We start from the raw sequence: 18664 nt of genomic DNA on the forward strand, positions 1-18664 counted from the left end.
CGAGGGGGTGTTCCAAGTCTGGTTCACGGAGAAACGGGACCCACCTGGGGCATCCGATGCCAGCGAGAAGGGAAGGGCGCCGAAATGCAAAATGTTCTCCAGATGCAGGAGGAACCCCTCTCCTGTGGCGCTTCGGAGGAAACGTCAGAGCACCCGGCCAAAGGTCCAGAACAACGCTAGGACCCACTGCCCAGCCCACGTCTCCCAGGGCTGCTGAGGCGCAGGCGCAGTGGCGCCGCGCTGCGGCCCCAACGCGCATGCTCCGCCCGGCTGCTGCGCTCCAGGCCGGCGGCAGCAGCAGCGCCGCAGGAAGTTTCCGCTTTGCACTCCACCCCGGTAGCAGCTTCGCTGCAGGGACAGCTTCCTCCGGACGCTTGGCGGGGTTCGCTGTCGCCGTACGGCAGCCGGGTCGGAATATGGGGTTACCCAAGGGGCCGGAGGGCCAGGGTTTCCCGGAGGTAAGAACGCCTCCTTCCCTGGCAGGTCGGGGTTGCTGAAGAGAGGGCCGAGCCGCGGGGCGGCGAGGAGAGCGGGCCCCGGGTGCGTTAGGGGCGCCCCGCCCCCTTCCTCAGGTGTATCCACCTCGGGAAAGCGCCGACCCTCTTCTCGGAGTCGGGGAGCAGGTGCCCCTGCGTGGGCAGGGGGCAGCGGACGGGAGGGGACAAACAAGCCGCTCCGGGGTCTCCTGGGGGCGGAGGTGGCCTTCCCAGCCCGACACCTGCCCTGTCGCAGCCCCACGCTCCGCGGGGCCCTGAGCTCCCACCTCTCCCCTCGTCCGGGACAGGCTCCCCAACCCAGCGCTGCAGGGCTGGCCCCGAGAGCCGAGGCTGCTGCACGCAGGAGTCACGAGACCGCGCTCCGAGGCGGTCCGGCCTCGGGTGGTGTGAAGGGCGGTGACCTTGGAACGCCTACCGCCACCCTGCGGGGTCCTGGCGGCCAGCGCCACCTCCCTTGCTGTCGGGAGGGAATGCCACCCTCCTTGAGTTGATCCGGGCCCGGGCGGCGGGAGGAAGTTTGGGAGACTTGCGCGCACTAGGGTAGTGTCCCTTAGGGTCAGCGAGCCGCGGCGTTCAGGGTGGGACGCACTCCAGGGGTGCTGTGTGGCCGGGGGAGCTCTGGGCGGAAACGTTGCAGCTTCTCCAGAAGAGGGCCGGGTTCCTTTCCAGAGGTGTTTGTTATTAAGTACTCAGTACTAGGGAGAGGGTTATGAGTGGTTTCCGGATTCCCATGTCTGCCGGGAATACAAGGAACATGCATTCATTTTCTTTTGGCTGCAGATGTCACTTAACATTTCATACGTAGTTTGCATCTGTCGTCCCTTTCAGTTGATTTTACTCAAAGCCTAGTCTAGTTTACTGGATTCTGGAGAGAAATGGAATCCACCCTGCACCTGTGCCCCTTTTCTAAGGTTCTGGAGCAAGCATTGGGCAGAGTGATTGCTTGCTTGACGTAGTGAGTGGTCCCTTCACACTTAACCGCCTGTGACCAATCTTGCTCCTCTGCACTCCTCTCAAATCCTCAGTTCTTTCATATCACAAGTATCCACTAATTGAGAGATCACTGTGTTCTGTGTCCAGAAGCTGGGAATATAGTGGTGAAAGGACAGATTTGTCTATCAGTGTGTTCTCCCAGAATGCAAGTCCATTTTGTTGTCTTAAGAAAGCCTAACAAGCGTAATGTTGTCAGAACCCCTGTATTAGTTAAAACCTTACATGCATGTTGCTTTGATGTGACTCAGGATAGTGAACAATAGTATCTGCACTGTGACATTTGAAGTTTTCTTTTTTGCCGCTTCTTTATTCTAGGCTCTCATTAAGTTTTTGCCTGGCTTTTTGCTGTAGACCCCTTTCTGGGCTCGCAGGTTCTACTTTAAATCCCTCCAACCCAATATCCTACAGCACTATCAGTGGAGGTCCTTCTGAAGAAGAAAAAAAAGGCAAACTGCTGCTGTGTGTCATTTGTTTAAACTTTGACTGACTGCTAAGAGGCCAGGTCTAATTGGTAATTGTTTTCGAAGAACCTGAGACAGTTCCTGGCAATTATGAGGTCAGGGTGAATATAATCAAATTGTTATCCTTTAGTTCAGAAGCTTGTAAATATAAATATGGATAGTCTGTGTTATCAGGCTGTCACTAGACTAGTTAATTCATTAAATTCATTCTTTTCCTTTTTTTGAGACAGTCTCATTCTGTCACCCAGGCTCGAGTGCAGTGGTGTGATCTCAGTTCACTGCAACCTTTGCCTCCCAGGTTCAAGCAATTCTCGTGCCTCAGCCTTCCCAGTAGCTGGGATTACAAACATGAACCACTGCCTGGCCCAAATTCATTCTTTTTAACCCTTTACAAAGATAACTAGACTTGGCCCTGCCTTCCAGCTTACAAGAACTATAGTGCACGGAAATTGAAAATTTATTGGACTTGGTTTAAGAGCTCATTGTTGTTCATCTTTGTCAGAAATTTAGTTTTAACATCTGGATGTAATTAACCAGGCTGGTGGCTTTTTATGTCTTCAAGAGAAGGTCTTCTTTCATTCCATGCATGCCAGGCAGTGGCCCTTTTCCATTTTGTTTCTGTGTTGAACTAGTAAGTGAATTTGGAGTTAAACATACCCATTTGGTGTCTTGTGCCAAAAAGTTACTTCACAAATTATATTGTAGAAGTATACTTCTCCATTCCAGGGGTGAATGGATGGAAGCATGGTCCATGCATCTGTAGTGGGGTGGCCAGTGAGTGCCGTTAGATAAGTGTTGAGGCAGTGTCGATCCTCCTATTTTTGTTTGTTTTTTGTCCTCTTCTTGGAAGTGTTTTCACGATAAGTGATGTTTTCATGGTAAATGACTGAACAAATGAAGAGTTCCTGTTTCACACCCCAGAAGTTTTAGGAAAGTACTTACGTCATTTTCTTTTTCTGCTCTAACATTTTGAACTACAGCTGCGCTTTAGCTTCTCTTTCCTTAGAGTCTTACACTTGCATATGTTTCTCAACCATCCCAGATTTTTTGCAGAAGGGATAGAAGGTGTGAATAATTTATATTACTTAAGAAAATGTTTATGTCCACTAGGAACTAGTGAATGCTAATCTTCAAGATCCTTAAAGGACTGGACCAGGTTCATTTCAGAGAAGGATGTAGCTCAGTGCTGTCACCTCCCCCACACCACTCCTACTCTATTGCAGGGGATTATCAGTCACTTTAATAATTCTGTATTAACTGTATTTTAATATGTATACTCCTTTTCCTGGCAGTTTATACATCAAAATAAACTTTCTGTTGTCAAGGATGTGACTACCAAAACATTTTAATACATGACTGGTTTAGGTTCATTTACTTTTCATAAGCATTAATAGATCATTAATAAGTGTGTCCTTTGAAGTTAATGCTATTTTGATACAGAGGAGTAAACCCAAGTTGATAATAATACAGTCCTCTCCTTAACCAACCAATAGTCCAGTTAGAAAGAGAAGCATGTACATAACACTACATATCTCACTTAGAAGAGGTTGATATTTAATTATATATACAGCATAGACTACAAATAAAATAGAAATGCAGAGGAGTGACCATTTCAGGTTAGATTTGTGAGAGATGGCTTTGAATGGGAGCTGGAATATGACAGTGATTTCTCAATAGTTAGACAATGTCATAGCCATGAACATCTTGGTTGTTTTGCGGGGAGTTAAAGGATGAAGCTGAAAAGATAGATTGGTGGCCAAAGATCTGAATGTGAAACTAAGACATCTGGAGTTTATCTAAGAGGCAGTGTGTGTGACCGATTGTTGATAAGGGCTGAGAGGGTGAGCTAAAAAGGGTTAACATGAAAGCTGTGATTTAGGAAGGGGTAAGCAAAACAAATTAACAGGGAAGAAAGATAAAGCATTTGCAAGAGCCCTGGAATGAAGTATGAGTACAAGGGAAGAGAGGATAAATGTGAGATGCATAGTAAAGGAAGACTTAACAGGCATTGTTGGGTAAGGGAGTAGTCAGGAGTATGAGAATGTGAACCGGGGTATCTTGTTGGTGCTTTGTATAGAGATGGTTTTTTATTTTTTGCAGCAACGAAAGAGAGGCAAGGTAGTTCATCATGATAGTAAATAGATGAAGGAGTATTAGATTATTTAGATGGATTTAAGTATTAGATAAAGTTGTGGGGTAAAAGGAGGATATAAATTAAAAATTTTAAATCAAAACACTGATTTAAATATATTAGATGAATTTATTATTTTTAAGGCAATTCCATTAAGTAGCAATAATCACCGTTTAGTATATCTGGGTTGGCAGCCTTTCATATATTTTTCGAGATCAAAAAAGAAAGTGCAGAGAGGGATACATATTTGAATTCCCTTCTTCATTTCTATGCCTCTTCTCAGTAACTTCTGGGACCTGGACGAGCATAAAATGTTTTGTTTGTTTTTTGGAGACAGAATCTTGCCCTGTTGCCCAGGCTGGAGTGCAAGGGCACAGTTTTGCCTCACTGCAGCCTCTGCCTCCTGAGCTCAAGTGATTCTTGTGCTTAAGCCTCCTGAGTAGCTGGGATTACAGGTATGCACCACCACACTCAGCTAATTTTTTTATTTTTAGTAGAGATGGGGTTTTGCCATGTTGGCCAGGCTGGTCTCAAACTCCTGACTTCAACTGATCGGCCCCGCCTTGGCCTCCGAAAGTGGTGGGATTACAGGCCTGAGCCACTGCACCCAGCGAAGTATAGTTTTTTGATAAAGGGTCTTGCTGTGTCACCCGGGCTGGAGTGCAGTGGCCCAATCTCAGCTCATTGCAATCTCTGCCTTCTGGGTTCAAGCAATTCTTATGCCTCAGCCTCCTAAGTAGCTGGGACTGCAGGCATGTGCCACACATCTGGCTAAGTTTTTTATTTTTAGTAGAGATAGGGCTTCACTATGTTGACCAGGCTGGTCTCAAATTCCTGACCTCAAATGATCCACCCACCTCAGCCTCCCAAAATGCTGGGATTACAGGTATGAGCCACCACGCTGGCCTTAAGTGTAGTTTTTTTTTTAGAAAACATCATGAAACTTTGTTCCTGTCTGTTAAGGAGTTATAATTTATTTGAGAAGACTGTCAAAGTAAACCATGGGTTAGAGAAAAAGGAAGTATTTTACTCTAATCTTTCTTCTTCTGGATTCCTTCAGCATGTGATGAGTAGTGTATGCTACCTGGGCATGTGTCTCCCTCAGCTATGAAGACTAACAGCCCATTGAGGGTTGGGGACCTGTTTGTGACTCTGGCAACACTGTACTCATGCTTCTGTGTGAAGCTTGCTGAATTATCAGAGAATCTATTGCAGTGATGTAGCCCATGTTATCTGCTCCTTGGCAAAGAGATTGTGGCATCAGGGGATATACCTGGTGTTCCTTTATTCAGATAGATTTTACCAGTCAAACTTTGACCTTTTGTTTTAGGTGGAAACAAGAGAAGATGAAGAACAAAATGTCAAGTTGACTGAAATTCTGGAGCTCTTGGTTGCAGCTGGGTATTTCAGGGCAAGAATTAAAGGCTTGTCACCCTTTGACAAGGTAAGGGGAAATCTTTCTAACCATTAGACTGTTTTTGTCAGAATGACGTGGTTAATCATGGCAAAGAAAGGAGGAAAAGATGATGTTTTAACTTCCTCCATGCCTGTGTTGCCATTTCTTCCTAATTCACATTCATTATGAAAGTGTTCAAATTTCTTTTCAAAGACAGAAATGATATATCGTGAATATGTCATCAGTTCCTTTTATGTGCACAAAGTTTTAGGAAATACAAAGAAGCAAAATAAATAGTTCCTTCTATCAAGGAATTTACAGTTTTGGGTGGGGATTATAAAACTTATAGAAAATAAAATAATCAGTTAGTAATGAGCTATCCCAAATCAGCATGCTCACAGACAGTTGCCAGATATTCTGCAGATGGTAAATGCTCTGATTTAGGACGTGAGAAAGATCGCTGTGCAATGAAATCTTCTAATTCAGCAGAACCTTGAATGATGATGCATAAATCATAGTAATAGGACACAGAGAAAAAACAAAGCCACAGTTCTCAAAGAGCCCAATTTCTGTAGAATAGGGATGAGAGGCAAGTAAATCAACATCCACAGAATAAATAGCATGTTGTAGAAAGTTCCACAGCAGACTGTGTACAGAAAGGACACATCCAAATCAGACAGGGCAGGCTGTGGAAGACAGTGCTGAGTGCTCCAGGGGCGTCACAGTCCCAGCTGTGCATAACAGAATCACTCTGGGTTATTTTATAATACAGAACCCAGGACTCATTCATTGAAATTCTCATTAGGTAGGTCTGAGTTCAGGCCCTGGAATCTACATTTTTATCCGGCAACTCATAAGAGTCTAAAACAGCCAGGGGTAAGATTCATAGTTGTTTTTTTCTAATATCAAGCTGTGTCTGAAAAGAATTTTGTTTTAAAATGGATTTTTAGTCTTACTGTCATTTGCATCTCAGAGAATTCCTGAGGGAAAAGTAGAGCCAGGGGTTTTCATCTCAGGTAGATAAGAAAAATAAGATGTATGGCAACAAAATGTCAGCCTTGCTACCTGTGTTTCTGGTCTGTAAAACACAGAATAAATGTCTGTCCTTTTGACTGTAAAGAGGATCTATGTACATTATGTTCATTTAGTAATCAATGTCAGCTCCTCAGTCATGCCAGCCACATTTCAGCTGCTCAGCAGCCACATGTGGCTAGTAGCTACTCTACTGGTCCATGCAGATAACAGAATATTTCTGTCACGGCAGAAAGTTTTCTGCAGAGGTGCCATTTTAGATTAATTATAGTTGATGGGGTAAGGAGGACACATTCTCTGTCTCTCAAGATATATAATTTTGTGTGTGTACTGAGTCTATTCGAGCTACTTATAATTTGCCTGCCTTCTACTTCTTCCATTCTCCCCAAACTAAAAAGAGAATACAAATATTTTCTTTGTGTCTTGCAGGTAGTTGGAGGAATGACTTGGTGTATCACCACTTGCAACTTTGATGTAGATGTTGATTTGCTCTTTCAAGAAAACTCTACAATAGGTCAAAAAATGTAAGTTTTTCTATGGAAAACCTAAAGGTAGGGAGAAGGGAACTAACTTTTTCCCATGCTGGTTTTACTATTTCTTGGATTCCACATGTGCTTTCTTTGTAAATTCCCCCTTGAGTTTTACAGTGGTTGTTAGGCCCTATTTTCATTTTGATATCCTTATGGGATATGGTAGACTCCCATCAGTGGCAACATTCCATTATATTTCTAATAGATATGGAACACAGTATTTTTTATATGTATTCTCCATTCTTCATCTATGTTTCTGAAATTTAAAAGATGCTGAAAATTGCTTTTTCTTCTTTTAAAGTTTAGATATAAAGTTTATTTGGGAGCAAAATATGACCTGAATTGAATGAATTTATAGCTTTATTGATCCCACTTATGTGAATATTCATAAGTTTTGCCGAATAAATATTTTTTTTATTATAGAGTGTGGCTCTAGATTTTTCTGGGTTCTTACATAATATATAGTATGTATCCTTTAGGTATTCTAAGGAACTAAATGTAAAAAATTCAGAATTCTGAAACACATCTAACCCAAAGAGTTTGGATAAAGGATTGAGGTTGTGTTACCTTCTCTGGTAAGTGCTTGATGTGTGTCTCTTAAGTGCAGACCCATGAACTGTAACTGTGCACAAAGCTGGAAATGGATTCACGTGGCTAAGGACCCACCAGACTCAGCGGTGCATCACAGAGCTCATTCTTTATTATCTGTAGAAGACATGTTATGGCTACAGGGTACTGAGTCACCTAAAAGCCTCTTCCGTTTGGCTTTGGAATGTGTTTTTTTTTTTGGAGTTTCCCACCCCCATAGAGTTTCTGGTTAGGTGCGGTTTAGACTAAAACAGCCCTATGTTTGCAATTTCTCAGTATATCTAGTCAATTTGATGGGCGGGCTGGACATACATCCAAGGAGTGCACTTACCTATTGAGGGCATGGTTGTCTCTCAAGCTGTCTTCTTTATGTGCCCAATTGAGTCCTTGTTCCCTGTCATCCTTCTTTGCTGAGAGTTCCATAAGCTCCTATCCTCCATCTCTATCCTCTTCTGAAGCCCCATTAACAGAGGGTCCTATGGCTGGAGGCCCATAATGAGATCTTACATTTATAACTGAGTTTATTTCAACAACAAATATTTATTGGGCACCTGTGTTACAAGCACTTGCATGTGTATTTTATTATTTTACCTTCACTACAGCAGGATTAAACCTAGTTTTATGATCGGAGTATTGGATCTGGACCGAGTTACTTGCCAAAAGTTTCAGAATTGGTGGCGGAGCTTGAATTTAGACCCAGGTTTAATTCACTGTCTTTCAAACTGTTTGCAGTGGAGAAGAAAACAGTGTACCGAACACTCTTAAAAATGAAAGGAATCAAACTAATCACAGCTGGGCGTATTAAAATCTTAGTCTAGGAAACCTGCCTCTGCAGTTGTCACTTTCTGTGATTTTTTAGGAAATCTGAAGAATCCACCTTGAGCTGCAGGGAGAAGCTGAATGGGGGTTATTAGATTTCTGGAAGTATTCCTCACTTTCTTTCCCTGCCCCCCAGCTTGCCTGCATTTTCCTCTATGTCCTTATCTTGACTGCCAGGACTATCCAGACTTGGCAGTAATTTCTGGGAGGCGGGTTTAAGAGGGTTGTAAATCCTAGGATGACCTGTGATAGCCTACTCTCTGGGCCTTTATGAACTGGGTGAGTAGGCTGGCTCCGTAGAGTGGCCAGGGACAGCTATGTCTGAAGGCAGGGGGTTAGGCTGGATGGTGTTGTGGATCCTAGCCTCTTGTTTTTAAGCTACTACGGTTCTAGGCAATTGATAGCTCTACACAAACCAAAATATCTGTAACCACAAGAGGGAGCGCTCATCCTGCTGAACCAAAATGTAACTAAGCAAAGGCTGTATTGATCATGTGCCCCTGTATAGATAGTTAAGACCTGCACTGAGCAAAACCAGGACTGATACTCTTTTTTTAGTTGCTAAGCTTGGAGTTTAAGCAGCAGTTCCAGTTGAACACTCATTTCTTCATTTTACAAGTTTCAAGGAAACTAAGAAATAAGCATGAGAGTCTGATGGAGATCAAAATTTAAAAAAATAAAGCTTATCAGAGAGAGTGCCTTGGATATGTTGCCAAATGGGTTTGTTGGTACTTCACTACCAACCTATCCCATGTGAGTCCCAAGCAGACCTGCAACCACAGGCTTCTCCTGTAGGGCAGGCAACACATCTTATGGCAGAAAAGATATGTGTATCCCAAAGACAGGCTGCCCAGAAAGGACGGGCACCAGGAATGGCTGGGAGCTGCATGACAGTTTTCTTCTTCTTCTCAGGACTTTTGGTTTTGTTTTATTTTAAGAGCAGTTTTACTTTGTTGCAGAACCTAGAGTGCAGTGGCATGATCTTAGCTCTCTGCAGCCTCAAACTCAGGCTCAAGTGATCTTCCCACCTCCTACTTTAGAGTAGCTTGGACTGTAGGAGTGCACCACCATGCCTGGCTAATTTTTAAATTTTTTTATACAGACAGGGTCTCAATGTGTTGCCCAGGCTGGTCTCAAACACCTGGCCTCAAGTGACCTCCCACCTTGGCCTTCCAAAGCACTGGGATTACATACATGAGCTACCTGGCCTGGCCCCTCTTAGGACTTTTGGATAAATCACTCCTCACGCCTGCTTCTGTTGGGGAGGAAGGGTGACGGGGAAGAGGCAGCAAATAATTCTTTGATATGCTTCCCTCCTGGGAGGTAGATATTCCCTCTCGTCTACGAATGTGTGCAGTGAGGTATTAATCTTCCCCCTTCCATATTTTTTTTTTCTATTAACACATTGGACCTGACATTTGGTCTTATGATCAGTGGGGTGTTACTGTTGTTCTCAGCAGTTTTAACCTTGGTCCCAACTTGTGAAGCTATTTTCCAGATACCAGACACTGTTTCTTAATGTGTTCTCTAATGACCATTTCCTGGTGGGGCTGCTTAACTTTAGCTCCTAGGTCACCTAGTTACTATTAATACTAAGACTGAGGGGTGAAACCTACTAAGGGAAACAAAGGTAAGATAATAACTCTCACCCAGGCCTGACAGATGTTGGTCTTGGGGGTATCTGCCTCCTGGGAAGGATTATTGAAATGCAGAAAGATAAAGGTGGACAAGACTTCTTTGAACAAGAAACGCTTTGGTAGACCCAAAACTTGTTGGATTTGAAGCACCTAGAAGTTCTAAGTGACCCTTGTTTAACCTGGACCTTTGTCTATTAGAACATAGTACTATACTTGGTTATAAGGCCACAGTAGCTCCTGTGACTGGCTAAGATTTTTTTAAAGGCTCTTGTGTGGCAATATAACCTATCATGTAGGCTGAGCCAGAAGCTTCTATTTCTCCACATATCCACAAGGCCATGCCTGGTCACTGCTTCTCAACATTCCCAGGCTGTATACCGTGGCTTTGTGGTTAGGCATACTACTGAATAATATATTTTTCTCCCCTTGAGTCTGATCCAATTAAGATAGTATAAGAAACAGGAATCACATAGCTAGAGATCAAATGCTAACTGATTCAGGAAGGAGGCTTCAAGCTGCAATAAAACAGACTTGCATACAAATCTCTCCGCCACTGCTGCCATAAACTGTCCTGCCCCAGCTCAGGCTGAGCTGAGAAACCTCCCTAGCAGGAGAGAATGCTTACCACCTGCCTTACAGAGAAGAACACTCTGGGACCTCAGGGAGCCTGGTTCCTCCCTTTCCAGTCCTGCCTTATCGTCTTCCATAGGAAGAAGACTGAGGCAAGGTGTTAGAGAAAGGTCAGTATCCCTCATGAGACGCAGAAAATATCTCTTCTGTTTGGAAATAAGGGTGAGGTTACACAATTTCTTCAACTCTAGGATTTATTTTAGAGTATCAAAAAATTAAAGATTTCTATTTATTTTAAAAATATTTTTGTACCAGAGTAGAGAACTCCAAATATCTTTTGGAAATGGGGCTCCATGTTTCGTCTTAGTATTCTGGGTACCTGGTGTAAGGTCTGGTAATTTGTTGCCTAAATGATATTTAGAATATTTTTTTCAAACTTTTAGAAAGAGTAGCTCAGTAAAATGAAATGTAAAAAGAATACGGGGCACTAATAACTTTTTACCTTACTACGTAAGGATGTTAAAAAAAATAGTTACTACTTCTAACATCACCATTTCATAAAGAAAAAATATTTTATATCTAAAAAGGAAGAAAAACATCATAGAATAAAGGATGAAAGCAGTTTTATGGACACACATACACACACACACACACACACACACACAACCCACCCCCCCCACTAAATTGTGCTTATTTTTCTCATTTTGCTGTCATCTAGGAGAAACTTGTCGTGGTCTGGATTAACCTGGCATGGAGAAGGCCCAGATCCTTCTGTAATGCTGCCCAGACTTTAGAGATGCCATAATGGCTACTTTGTGTGTCTCACTCTTTGCTTGTTGCTTTTTCTGAACAGAGCTCTATCAGAAAAAATTGTCTCGGTCCTGCCAAGGATGAAATGCCCACATCAGCTGGAGCCCCACCAGATTCAAGGGATGGATTTTATTCACATATTTCCTGTTGTTCAGGTGAGAGCTTCTGTATGGTTTCTTGTCCTCTGAAACATCAGAATTCCTATAATGGACCTGGCTTGTGCTGTAATTGGCCCATCTGTCCTGGATCCTGAATTTAACGGTTGTGTTATAGATTTGGTATGGTGGAACATAGCAGTGTTCCTTGCAGTCATCTTCAGAAGATTGCTGGTTTTGCATATACCCTAGTTTCCTGCTGTCACCTGTTAAGATCTTTGAATGTTCTCCTCTGGCTATTCATTGCCCTTTTGGTAAAGACAACTCTGCAGCCTGGTATGCTGTGTTCCCTTTTGACCTATCCAGCTTGATTTCATTCCTTGCTTTTCTTTGTTCTTTTGGTTCTAGCCCCCTCTGATGTTCATTCAGATTTCCCCAGGTTTATTATGCTTCCACCTGTCACAGTGTGTTTGCCTTGCTGGTTCCTTGGGCTGGAATGCTCTTCCATTCTCTCCTTACCTGTTTAATTCATATGGCTTAATTCAACCCTTCAGATCTCAGTTCCACCAAACCTCTTCAAGAAAGCTTTCCCTCATCCCCTAATCCACAGCATGTTCCTTTATGGTATGCATTCCTATGGCCACATTCCCTTCCTTCACCAGAATCTGCCTTACTGCAGTCTGTAATCATGTATACCCATGTGTGTGATTGTTTATCTGCTTCTCTCATTAGACTGAAAGCTGCATGAGAGTAAGGCTGCATGGGTGTCTTGCTTGTTTTGTTTCCAGTACCTACCAGAATGTCTTACAATGTGTAGATATTCAGTCGGTATGGCTAAATGCCTAAAAGGGAGACTTCTCTTTGCCTCCAGCTGTTTCCGAAACCCCTATGATTAAGTAGCTTATGTTGTACAGCTCTCAAACAGTTGACCCTTCATATTCATGGTTCCACATCCATAAATTCAGTGAACCATGCGTCAAAAATGTTTGGGGATGGGGAGAAACACAATAAAAATAACAATACAATAATAAAAAGTAATACAAATTTAACAAGCTGGGAAAAAAAATAGTACACATGTAAAAATACAGTATAACAACTGTTTACGTTGTATTAGGTATTATAACCTAGAGATGATTTAAAATGTAGGGGAGGATGTGTTTAGGTTGTATGCAAATACTGTACCATTTTATATCAGGGACTTGAGCATCTGTGGATCAGTATCTAGAGAGTTTTGGAACCAATACCCCACAGATTCCTTGGGACAACTGCATTCTGTGCCATTCTATATGGGCTTCCTCTCTAGGCATCTCAGAAAGAGGAGGCGCAAAGGGACTCAGATGTTTTGCTAGCTGTGTGAACACTACTTCCTGTCTGATCCTAATAGAGTTCTTTGAAGCATTTATTATAATCCCTTACATTTGAGGAAAGTGAGAAATGTAATTTCCTTACATTTGGGAAAAATGAGACTGAGAGAAGGTAATTGATTTGCTTAAGGGCAGAGAGCTATTGAGTGGACAAGCAAAGGTTTCAGTTTAAACTGTGTCTCCAAGCCTGTGCTTTTTCCACTCCTCCATTCATGCAGCCACTGAGAAGGAAGGTACACAGCCCTAGAAGTTAGAAAAGTTTTCTAGTTCTGTGTTAAGATTATGAAATGTAGGGGTCAAGAGTATGGGCCCTGGAGACTTCCTGGGTTCAGATTTGTCACTTTCTAGCTCTATGTGACCTTGGGTAAATAACTTTCTCTCTGTTAAATAGAAGTAATAATAGCACCTACATGATAGGGTGAGAATTAAGTTGATTGTGTCTAAAGCAGGTAGATGAAAGACCGTTTTAGTAAGTGCTAAGTGCTATATACTTGTTTCTGTTACTACTGTTACGTGTTGAATCTTCCCCTTCACTAGACTTCAAATCGACTGCTATGAAATTTGTAAATTTGAGGCCAAGACTTTACCTTAAAATTGATTTGTATGTTAGCCTTTTTGTCTTTCCTGATACAAGGGGACACTACCTGATTGTTTCTGTGAAAGTGGAAAGTTGGGGCCCTGTGTTGATTATTATTGAAACCTACGACATCATCAAACTGTGACATTGTTACCTTTCCCTCAAAACGTGGATCTTTAGAGATTAGACCTTTTTTTAATCCTACACTAGGACTTGGGGGGCAAAAAAATCTAGTCAGGTTGTAAGAAGAAGAATGGGAAGTGACCTTCTGCAGTCAGTTTAGGTGTTTTGAGGGTCTGAATGTTCTCCCTTGTGAGTGGAAAGCTAGAAGGTTTGTCTGGATGGGAGGCCCCAGGCTAGTGGTTACAATTTCTTAATTTCATGGACTTGTAAAATTTTAAAGCAAGAATGAATTGGCCTTGGGTTGCCACCTGTAGTTTGCCAGGCAAGGACACTTTTAAAAAAATAACTACTATGTTCTTTTATCTTTTCCTAAAAGAATGGCCATTTAATTATCAAGCTCAGAAAAAAGCAGTTCCTCAAATTAAATAAGTTTAACATGATGAAAGTCACCATGTGCTTGTAGTTTTTCCCTGTTGATCCTCCTCCACCCCCACCCCCACCCCCACCCTGCCCCCACCACCAGTGAAAGAATAATCATGGGCCGGCAGTTGAAGCCATTGACCTACTTCTCTTGTGTGATCGTGTTCATGCCATTTTAGCAAAGCTGTAGTAACGTTATCTGAATGCCAGAAAACAGCTCTAACTTCTAGTTCCTGGTGGTTCTAGGTCATATTTTTTTCTCCTGTGTTGGACATGTGAGTCCTGTGAATGTCGATATTTTTCTTGAGTACTAGGGAACCTGTGGCAGAGCTAGGCTGTCCAAGAGTTTCCCTGTATAGACTTTCATGCTGGAAACTCCAAAACAGCTGTTACGACTCAACAAGCTTTCCCTTCCTAGTGGGATCATGATCTCCAGGATCCAGCCAAGCAGTAACTTAGGGTAGATCTGGGATTAGTGGAAGCAGCTCTGAAAGGGAAGCAGATGTGAAAAGCCAGAAACTGGGTTTCCCAGTTCAAAAGAAAGCAGAGCTAAGTTGAGTTAAGCAATGACCTAAAGGCCTTAGTTGGCCCTTAGTTGTCTTGGGCCATCGTACTGGGGTGGAGTATAGGTGAGGGGCTACAATTGTTCTGAATGCTCTCTGATCGTCTGTATCTGGTTCTGGATTTTAGTTAGTGCCAGAGGTCACTGTTTGGGTGTGAAGTGGTAGAAATATGGAAGATACTAACAGCAAGTAATATTCCTCATAGAGTTATTTGTAGTCATCTCTGTTCTGTGCAGCTATTTCCTAAACATGTGCTTTACTTGAGCTGGCTGTGATTTATGAACAAGCATCTCTTCCTATCCCTGCAGGAGCACCATGCAGCACTGTGTTATGTGCCATGTGCCTGCTTTCCTAGGTGGCTAACCCTCACGAAGTGTGCTATGCTTGGTGAAACACAACTACTATCCAAAAGCTGCTTTTGAGATGTAGTAGCTCTCTCTGAGGAGGGAGTGGAACCCCTCTGTGATGTTCTTCAGTAATAAAGAGAATGAATGAAGAGCTGGGGAGGAAAAGCAAAGGTTCTTTTTATACTTTACAACCTTACCCTCAGACTAGTTGGATCTTCTGCAGGTTTTAGTGGGGTAGTGTTTTAATGATAATAACTGGAGTTTTAAATTGGGAGAAGTGAAGAGCAGCTGTTTCTGTGTATCAGCCTAACAAAGCTGGGAAACATTTCATAAAATCATTTGTCCAATCTTCCTTGTAGAATAGTCTCTGAGTTGTGACTCCCAGCTTTGCAGCTTGCTAGCTATGGATCCATGAGTAAGTTATATAGTCTCCTGGCATTTCAGCTTCTGTAAAACTCAGCCAGTACTATCCAAAGTTGTGAAGATTAAGAGAGAATGTTGTGAATGTCAGGATAAATCAATGCCTTTAGCTGTGTACTCAGTATGCACCATTGTTGAATCTGAGTATTTTAGACATGTTTTCATCTGTCAAATGGAAAGTTACACTAGCATTTGCTGTGGTTCTCTCCCCTTTGCCTGGTCTGTGGTGTAAGGAGCACAGGAAAAAGATTTATATGAAGATCTGCCAGTAGGACCAGGAAGTTGGGAGATAACTCTGTTTTGTGCTTCATTTATTTACAAATCACTCTTCTACTTGTGATTTCATTTGCTCCCATGGTAGCTCTGTGAGGTGAAAGAAACTGATACACTTTTACAGAAAGGAAAACTGAGGCTCAGCGATATTACTTAAGGCTTTAAAGCTCCTGCATGAGTACTCAGCACTAGGTCCCACTGGATCTTAACATCTGGGATGTCCAGCTGGTTGCTTTTCCTATAGGACAGAATGTGGTGACAGTTTCTTATCACCTGTTCAGCTCAGCTATGCTGATTTGAGTTCATGAGTTGTGCCATGTCTGAATTGGCCTTCACTGCAGTGGAATGTTTTCCTTAGCAACTCAGGTCTTTTCACTTTCTTCCCCAGTGGCTGGTGAAACGAGCTATAGAAACAAAAGAAGAGATGGGTGACTATATCCGCTCCTACTCTGTATCCCAGTTCCAGAAGACTTATAGTCTCCCTGAGGTCAGTATTGTGATTTTCTCTTCTTGTTCCACTGAGAACCAGAGTGCACACTTAGAGACTCCCCTGCAAGGAGCCGAGTAACCTCAGGCTCCCCTATAATCCCACCTCCTACTTGGCATCATTAGTGCCTCTTTTCACAGCCACTGAGTGCAAAGCTCTATAATTTTATCATTTTCTCTGAGTTTTAGTGTTTGATCTAAAACTGTTTTATTAACTTAGTATTTGATCTAAAACTTTTAGTATGTGATCTAAAACTTTGTTTTATTAACTTAAGAACAATGGTTGATTTTTGTATAAAGTTTTTTTGAGAGGCCACTTGCCCAGAATATCTCTATAGTAACAATTTAATAATAATAATAATTACCACAGTAATAGCTAATAGCCATCATGTATTTACTACATGCCAGTCTCAACGCATCTTGTGGCTTTTGTTCTTTAATCCTTTCTGCCTCCTGAGATAGGTGTTTTTATCTCTGTTTTACAGACAGAGAAACTGAGGCTTAGAGGTTAAGTAACTTACCGGAGGTTTCAGTGCTTAAGAGGATTTGAAATGAGAACTCTTGTTTTAGCACTACTCCTTATGACTCCCTTTTTCTTACTGGCTGTGTAGGGATCTATGTTGGAGCCATCTTCAGGGTTCCTAGTTTTCTTATGGATAATATATTCCAATTTGTTAGAAAATTGAGACTTCTTCAGGCAAAGTAATGATGAGAAGTCAATTTATAAGGCAGATTCTGAGTGGTTCACTGGAGTTTTAATTTTCCCATGGGATTTCTTTAATTTCTCTGTTTTGTCTTGTAGGATGATGACTTCATAAAGAGAAAAGAAAAGGCCATCAAGACAGTGGTGGACCTCTCAGTAAGTTAGTTCCCTGGCTGTATTCTTCTGTCAGAGCCCTGTTTATTCTCAGCTCTTAGATTTAAATCACAAAAGTGCTGCTCCTGAGGCTTTTGTCTGCAGGGATTGCTTAGGAGTTAGACTCAGATGGCTGTGCTTCCCTGCTCAGGGCCAGGACACCGGCATGCACGGGTAGAACCTGACACTACTGCTCTGTCTTCTGAATTCCGGTTTTAATGGAGAAATAGCCAAACATAGAGCCCTTTTTAGTTTATCCCAGTGGCAGATGTAAACTTTGAATAGCTCTGAAGAGTAGATGATGAATAGAGATGATAACTTGAGGTTACTATCCCCACCCCCATGATGGCTTTGCATAGACAGAATAGCCTCTGAGCTTTGTGTGGGAAGCTCTGGGAGGGCCTTTGTACCCATTCACAGGGTGTCTTAATCACGGGGAGTCTGCACATGTGTGCCCACTTTCCCAGCACGTAGGTTAGTGGAGCCTTTGACCATTTACAAAACACTGAGCCAGAGCTCTGGAACCTTGTCAGCTGCACTCTCCACCCCCAGCCTTCCTACCTGAGCTGAGGGGAACAAAGCCTAGGTTCCTGTGTACACATTCTCTCTCTTCTGAAAATAATTTATTGTGTTGTTTTGCATGCTTTTTACTTCATCTAAATTATATTATACTAATATAGTTGGTTTTTAATAGTTGCATAGTTTCTTGTATTAATATGCCACCCAAATGAAATATCAGATGTACTTCTTATACAGATGGCAGGGGTTACATACCTTGTGTCACTGTGAAGATTGATACTGTCTGGTGTTTGTGGCTTTGTGAACTGCCTGCAGAGTCTTTCCAGAAACAGAATTCCAAACTGGCTTATCTTATAAATAAATGTGTGGTCTACCAAGTTGTGGTCTACCAAGGTGATTACTCTGAAAAGAACAATCTTGGTAATGAAAGAAATGAAAATCTCTTATGGAATAAAAGGTCTTGATCACTTTATGATTGTAATTTCTTTTTTTCTCAATTCCATTTTAGAAATTGAAGGGGTGGAAAACCTTTAAGAACGTGACACTCCAAAGCCAGATATTGTTTTCAGATTTGGTGGCAGTATTAAACAATAATAAGAAGAAAGAATGATATGACCTCAGAGTAATTTTCTTTCCTGGTTGTGAAATAGGTATTCAGTTTAGAGCATCCTCAAAAGTTTTTGAAAAGGTTGATGGATGTAGGGGAATTAAATCAAGATTGATTTTCACCTTAATTTTACAACACAGAAGCAACCACTTTTAATTTTTGGACATATTTCTTCCATGTTTTGATTGTGCGTTTTTAAACTGAATTGGAATCATACTTTAAAGATAATTTTGTGGTTTTTTTCACTTACCAATATAGAGTCTTTTGTATGCTATTAAGGATTCCTGCTGGCCGGGCATGGTGGCTCACACCTGCAATCCTAGCACTTTGGAAGGGTGAGGCAGGTAGGTTAGGAGTTCAAGACCAGTCTGGCCAACATGGTGAAACCCCGTCTCTATTAAAAATAGAAAAATCAGCCGGGTGTAGTGGTGCACACCTTTAATCCCAGCTACTTGGGAGGCTGAGGCAGGAGAATCACTTGAACCTGGAAGGTGGAGGTCGTGGTGAGCCAAGAACGTGCCACTGCACTCCAGCCTGGGCAACAGAGCAA

General features: G+C 42.3%; 1 protein-coding gene across 8 annotated transcripts in view; it reads left to right on the forward strand.

The window, feature by feature from the left end:
• Positions 1 to 257: 257 nt before the first annotated feature.
• Positions 258 to 18664, forward strand: part of CCDC93 (coiled-coil domain containing 93) — a 99118-nt gene continuing 80711 nt past the window's right edge. For 5 of the 8 annotated variants that reach the window (XM_032250660.1, XM_032250661.1, XM_032250662.1 and 2 more), the window contains exons 1-6: positions 260 to 458; positions 5413 to 5526; positions 6940 to 7034; positions 11508 to 11619; positions 16035 to 16133; positions 16935 to 16991. In XM_032250660.1, the coding sequence (XP_032106551.1) occupies positions 417 to 458; positions 5413 to 5526; positions 6940 to 7034; positions 11508 to 11619; positions 16035 to 16133; positions 16935 to 16991 (519 nt within the window). In that variant the 5' untranslated portion in view covers positions 260 to 416. Of the gene's footprint in view, positions 459 to 5412; positions 5527 to 6939; positions 7035 to 11507; positions 11620 to 16034; positions 16134 to 16934; positions 16992 to 18664 lie in introns of all 8 variants that reach the window. The other 3 variants (XM_032250665.1, XM_032250666.1, XR_004260562.1) reach the window with 2 other exon arrangements.

This window comes from Sapajus apella, unplaced genomic scaffold, assembly GCF_009761245.1.
Source record: "Sapajus apella isolate SASKATOON/1434 unplaced genomic scaffold, GSC_monkey_1.0 scaffold72, whole genome shotgun sequence".
NCBI lineage: Eukaryota > Metazoa > Chordata > Mammalia > Primates > Cebidae > Sapajus > Sapajus apella.